Source organism: Lipotes vexillifer, unplaced genomic scaffold, assembly GCF_000442215.2.
Source record: "Lipotes vexillifer unplaced genomic scaffold, Lipotes_vexillifer_v1.1 scaffold916, whole genome shotgun sequence".
In the NCBI taxonomy this organism is placed as follows: Eukaryota; Metazoa; Chordata; class Mammalia; order Artiodactyla; family Lipotidae; genus Lipotes; species Lipotes vexillifer.
In genome coordinates, this window is record NW_006798383.1 from 6,793,471 (window position 1) to 6,799,814 (window position 6,344).

The 6,344-nt window shown below is 43.7% G+C and overlaps 1 protein-coding gene across 3 annotated transcripts in view; it reads right to left on the reverse strand.

Annotated features, from left to right (window-relative positions):
* SORCS1 (sortilin related VPS10 domain containing receptor 1) overlaps window positions 1-6,344 on the reverse strand; it is a 275,703-nt gene that overhangs the window by 203,969 nt on the left and 65,390 nt on the right. For all 3 annotated transcript variants that reach the window (XM_007470452.1, XM_007470451.1, XM_007470450.1), the window contains exon 3: window positions 392-465. In XM_007470452.1, coding sequence (XP_007470514.1) covers window positions 392-465 — 74 coding nt within the window. The remainder of the gene's footprint in view (window positions 1-391; window positions 466-6,344) is intronic.

Here is a 6,344-nt window from a genome sequence, read left to right on the forward strand (position 1 = left end):
ACTAAATAAGATCTACTTATTTACACTGCAAACCTTTATATGAACATGCCCTGTATGTGTGTATCATGCTTTTAGTAATAAAAGTCACTATTACAATGTTCTTAAGTGTCTGTCTCAAAGTCTCATCAAAATATAACAAAACAACAGTTACAAAGCCCCTGTTGTCCATTAATCTCAGTTATCTGTGTTGGGTTTGTGAAGTGATTTATGACACTGCTTTAACATTCCCTTAAGATGTTTACCACCCCAATGTCACCTTCTGCCCTAGGGGATGTGTGCGTTAACCCAATAAGAACAGAATTCACGTGAGAGTTCTGGGTGAGGAAAAGATTCCAGTGCTCATTTTCACAGGTGATATCTTAAATGTGCTAGAAAATAGAGTGAGACTCACCAGTAGAACCTGTTCGGTATGACCCCTTCCTGGATAAGCTGCCACCTTCTCCCAAATTCAGCAGAGCTGTATAACTGTGGACAACAGAAAGTATTCAACACCACGACTTTATGGTACATTGAATGCACAAACATCAGTTCACTGGATTATTATTATTTTATTACTATTAACAATAATAATATCCACCATTTATTTAGCACCCATTCTATGCCAGATGAGTGCTCTGCATATCAGTTCTACTCCCCACGTACATTCTGCAAGGCAGACATTAATATGCCCATTTTACAGTTGAGCAAACTGAAGCTCACAAAGATTAAGTGATTTGTTGGAAATCACATGCCACTAAATATTAGAGTGAACTGGGATTCATATCCCGTTTTGCCTGGTGAGCTGTACCGCTGGCCCCAGCATGGGCAGACTGTTGTCTGGAATACAAAGAAGTCCAAAATCTAGACCTGGCTCTCAGAAAGCCAACAGCATAGCCAAAACCTGACTGACATAATGAGCATGCCACCAGTGATAAAGGAATGCAAAGGAAGGAGACTCAGAAGTCAATCAGGGATGCTTCCGAGATATGTGGGGATTCAATTGGGATCTGAATGAATGGCAGAATTCAAACTGACAAAAATGGGACGGGCATTACTCACAAAGGGAACAACGTGGGTCAAAGGTGAGAAATGCAGGGACGGTATATGAATAAGCCTGGCTTATCTAAATAAATTTAGATGAAAATGTTGAGGGCAACTTGAAAAAGGCTTTGAAGGCCAAGTTAGGGAGACCACAATCGATCCTGCAGGGAAGAGGAGCCAGTGTTGGTTTTTTAAAAAGGAAGCAGAGGAACTTCAGGCTCTAACAGCAGCCCACAGGGACTAAGGTCTTACTATGATCCAAGTGCTTCTCCTGCGTTCCTTCATTTAATGCGCACACCATCGCCCCCGGTACTATGGCCATTTTACTGATGGTTATTGAAGATTTCAAGTCCAGTAGCTACACTGCTTCAGTGCTTTCCGAGGGCAACTGCAAGGAAACGTTTCTCAAGAGACAGGGTCTAACCCTCCAAATACTCCTTTGCCTCCAAAGGTCTTTCTTCTCTTACATCTCGTTCTTCATTGCTGGCTTGGTCCATACCCCTGCTCTCTTCTCCAGTAATTTTTAGGGCACCATGGAACCTCTTCTGCCTCTAGAAGTGTCCTCTGATGGCAGCCCAGAGATTCCTATTACTCTAGGTATTCTGGTTCCCATGGACATTTGGCTGCTGATTTGAAAAGTACCATTTGGAACATCTCCTTTCTGCCATGTGCCTGGTCTGTAACCCACTCACATGGCAGTCGTCCACCACTGCATTTGCCAAGTCCCACAGTGAATGGATGGTGAGTCACTCTGTACTGAGTACTATGATTTTCCTCCCTCTCCAGCCCCAGCACTCAGTGAAGGGTCAAATGACTCACCAAGTGACTCACCAAGGCTGCAGATGTACCAGCCATGTCCAAGAAATAAGTCCGCTCAAGTGGGTACTAACTGACCCTTGGAAGAGCTTTTGCTACTACGACATTGTATCCACTGGATCAAAACACATCCTAAAGTCAAAAAAAGGCTGAAATATTTGGCTACCAGAGCGAGCAGCTCACTTGGCCCCAACTACAGAGTACTTGGGCATCCGGCCAAGAAGAATCTGTGGCTTTTTCTTTCAAGTCTTATTATTTTTCTCTGCCCTATCATGCCTGAGGGAGAAAGGTTTCCTGGGTACATTTCATGCTTGATTCATTTTAAGAGCACCAAGGAGAAATGGGGAGACAGCTCCCCTCCTAGAGATAACAGAAGATAAGACAACATCCTCCCTCTTGATTCAGAACCCAAGCAGCCAGAGGGTGCACGTCCTGCTTCTTGTTTCCCAGCATATCCTGAACACTTGCATTTTAATATTCAGACTTGGATTACAACAGCAAGCACTTGATCCCGAGTGTCTGATACCTCCTCTCCGCTTGCACCAACTTTTTTAATTGAAACCCAGAGATGCAGTGCTTTCTACAAGTTTAAAGGAAACAGAGATCACACCACTGTGTGTGCCTGTATCTATTTATAAATGTATGTTAATACCTATATTTATATACAAAGATTTATGCAAATGTAAGAGAATCAGGGTGGTTTGAAATAATAATAATTCTCTGTGAAGGCTAGACTCGCCACATACATTCTGAAAATCATATATAAACTCTGAGCTCTCCTAAGGCTACACCGAGGGATTGCCATCTCTGCCTTTACACAGAATTCATCTCTGTGAGGAACTGTTGGGTTCCAGCATCTGTGTGTATATATTGTTTTTCTTCTATGTCTTTTTTAATTGATCCCCCTAGGCTTGGATTCAGAACCTGTGGACCAGTCAGGTATGTCCCATGATATTTGTTTTTATCCTCTTCAAGGGGATGCTTTGTTATTTGTGAGCATCCAGAGGCCCCTCAAGCAGTGGGTACACCAAACAATCCAATAAACCAAGCCTCTCTTATTAGCTCAGTGACATCTTTTATAGCTTCCTATCTCAAATGGTACCCTTTAGTGTCAGTGGACTCGCTTTCTCACCTTTCCATTCACACGTGGGCACATGCCCCCTGCCACGCCTTCACTGGTGCTACCCACTCTGGCAGAGGTGGCTTCAAGACTTGCCTACCTGAATGCCAGTCTTCTTTTTCAGTCCAGATCAGAGGACATCTTTTCTATGGACCCTCTCCTACACACTGAGATTTCCCAGTGGCCTCATTTCCAAAGAATTATGGCACAAGGAATGCTATCAAACTGTAGTCCACATACTTATATTTAACTTTCTTAGTAGCCTTTCAAGAGAGCCTTTTATTAATGCAAGGCAGAAGTTCCTTCCTATCTAAAACCACTCTAAAATATCTGAGATCACTCACTGCCTCTTTGATGAGATCACAAAGTTTTTAGGTGTCTGGAATCCCATCCTTCTGTGTCTATAGAGCGCCTAGCACATAGTAGCTGATGAAGGTAGAAAAGAAAAAAAAACTATTGACTTTACATCATGCAAATTGCCTAGTAATGGATCTACCTAGTAAAACACTCAGGTTTCCCAAAGGATAGACAAAGGTAATTTAGCAGAGGAATATGTTTTACTTCCATGGATCCATAGCTAGAGGTCTGTACCTAAAACCAACAAACAAAACTATAAATATCAGTACATCTGAAACCTGCAAGGACTTGCAGGCAGGGTCTTGAATATTCACTCCTAGACAGAGCTGCTCTATATACTTCACCTACTATTTCAAACCTTTTCTCCCTAAGAAGTTAATTGTCCAGCCTGATGTTATACCAAGAAAAGAAGAAAATAACTCACAGCCATCCAAGAGAATGTGCTAATTAAACCTGCAGAGTCTGGCAGCAAAGTTTTCCTCCACTAAAAACTGCGATCAAAGCCTTTTTTACCCAATGACTGTCTCAGCCACCAGTGGAAGGCTTTCCGTGTAAAACGAGTCAATGTCCTTTAATAAAATTCATAGTGTTGGCAGCACCCAAGTAAGATTCATTTCCCTCCCTGTCTGTCTCCGGCTCCAAGGTTTCTCAGTTCTGTCAGAACACAGAACTAAGAAATATCATTACTATCTGTCACATCAGAGAAGGCACTGGCCACTTTCTCCAGCAGTGCCAAGCCTAGAGAACGAGTGAGGTAGAAAGACCAGGGGGAGGAAGAGAATATTTCTACTAGTTTTAGGAGAGAGCTGCTCATCTACTAACCCTCTGTCATGAACCCCCAAAGGTCATTCTTGGAGGGGTTTAGTTTTGTTTTGTTTTCCTAACACTGGTACAAAATATTGGGAAAAAACGGAGTAGACATTTTAGAAAAGGAGGGGGGAAGGATTCTGGTTAACTAAGAATGCAGGGCAGACAGTCCTTCCCGTTTAGAATCACTCTAAACTATCCGAGACCACTTCCCCATCTCAGTAGATACAACTTAATGAGCACAAACCCACTGTTCATCTATGCTCAAGACCTATTAGCAGCCTCAGGGCCCAACCCTCTACTTCCTTATTAAGCTGGTCTGGGGCTGTCAACACTTCTTGCCATGCTCCTCCTCTGAAGATTTAGCCCATCCTTCCTCCCTCCCTCCCTCCCTCCCTCCCTCCCTTTCTTCTTTCCTTCCTTCCTTCTCCTATTTTTTTTTTTGACATCTCTTACATTGACTTGTTTTCTTGCCATCTGCCTTTGTCTGCTGTAAGAAGAGTGCAGATAAAAATACAGTTAATTGCAAAGGATCCAATTTCAAGGGTTGGTTTTATTATGAGCTTTTAACCAATTGTACAATCATCTCTGGTGTCATGCTCCTGAGGCCTGCAGGGCTGCAAGTTGGCTGAGGGGCACAGGTTCCAAGGGAGAATAAGGAGAGAGGCCACAGGAGGACAAATAGCTTGGAGGTGGGCAAAAGTGAGATTCATTGATTTTGCTCAGGATACCTAAACTATAGCAGATTAAGATGGGCTGAAAGAAGTGGGGTATGAGAGCAGCCGTTTCCAACTTTCATTTTCCATCTTCTTATCATTCACATTTTGGTTGAATCCCTAGAAGAGTGGCATCTTTCTTTGAATAGAAATTCCACTTCCTTGTGTTAATGCAAAAGCTTGCAAGCACCACGGTCTCCAAAAAGTCTTCTCAACAGTTCTAAATCAGATCAATGCAGCCCCTCATTTTAGATTGCTAGATAGGTACACATTAGGAATTTTCTTTTGCAGCTAGGAAATTGGTGCAAGGACACCATTTGGTAGAAGGTAAGAGTGACAGCATGTTTCAGTCTTTGGTTGATGGGATTGGATGCTTTCACCACAAAGGTGCCCACGGTGACTTTCCCATCAGGAGGCAGGTCCCGGGGTCTCCCCCACGTGGGCTCCTGCAGAGGTTTCCTTGTTGGAGGAACACTTCCTGCAGTTGGTTCTTTTCAAGGTTGCCTGCTCCCTCCCCTTTCCTTCTCTGCCCTTAACATTTTAGAGGCAGGAGGCTTGCAAACTGCCCTTCCTGAAAAGGCTGACAGAAAACTCTGCCAGTTCTATTTGATTTGCGTCATCCTAATATCGCCCTGTGGATGGCCTGGGTGCAAAGCACTCATCCACCTCATGACTCTCCAGTTCTCACTGCTGTTACTGCATTCTTTTTAGCAAGAAAGAGATGGGACCTTGAGGACTTCAAATAAATTTCTAATGCCAGCCCCCAAGGCATTGCAAATATCAAGCAGTCTCCTCTCCCAGCCTCAATAGGAAGAAAATCAGTCCAGAGAATTCCATGGTCTTCAGAGATAAGCTCTGCTGCTCTAGTTGCACAGCACAGGAAGCCAGAACCCACTCTTAGGGGAAATCACATTATAAAGGACCTAAGACTCCACCCAGCGCTGACACAAGCCTTCTCCTTGGCCGGTGGGTACAGGGATAGATAGAGAACCATGATGACCCATCCCAGACCAGCTCCCCCAAACCCCGAGAGATGTAAGTTCCCCAGAGAAAAAGCTAGCTACTCAGGGGATATCACACACAAAGTATAGTAAGTGTTGTTATATTTTGTCCAGAGTGCTATGGTGGCTTATGTAAGACAGGAAGAAGCTGGGGATCTGCCAAAGCTTTCAAGGTGGGACTAGGAATACAGTAAAAATGTTCTTAATTTGAAGATGTGAGAAAAGAGTGTTCCAGGGCAAGCGGGTCAGTCTGAGCAAATAAACAGAGCAGCAAAGGTTAGAGCGGTATCTTTGTTCTTCTTTTGTCAACTTCAAGAGACCCAGTTTGGTGGAGGTGCATAAAGGGAAGTGAAGTGGGAGTAGAGGCTATAAACATGGCCTGGGAGCAGACTCGATGAATGCAATCTTACCATAACTTGCGGGGAGCTAATGGAGACTGTTCCCAAAGGTCAAAGAACAAGGGCACCAAGGCTGAGCGCTCAGGCTTTGCTCATGAAGAAAGAGCAG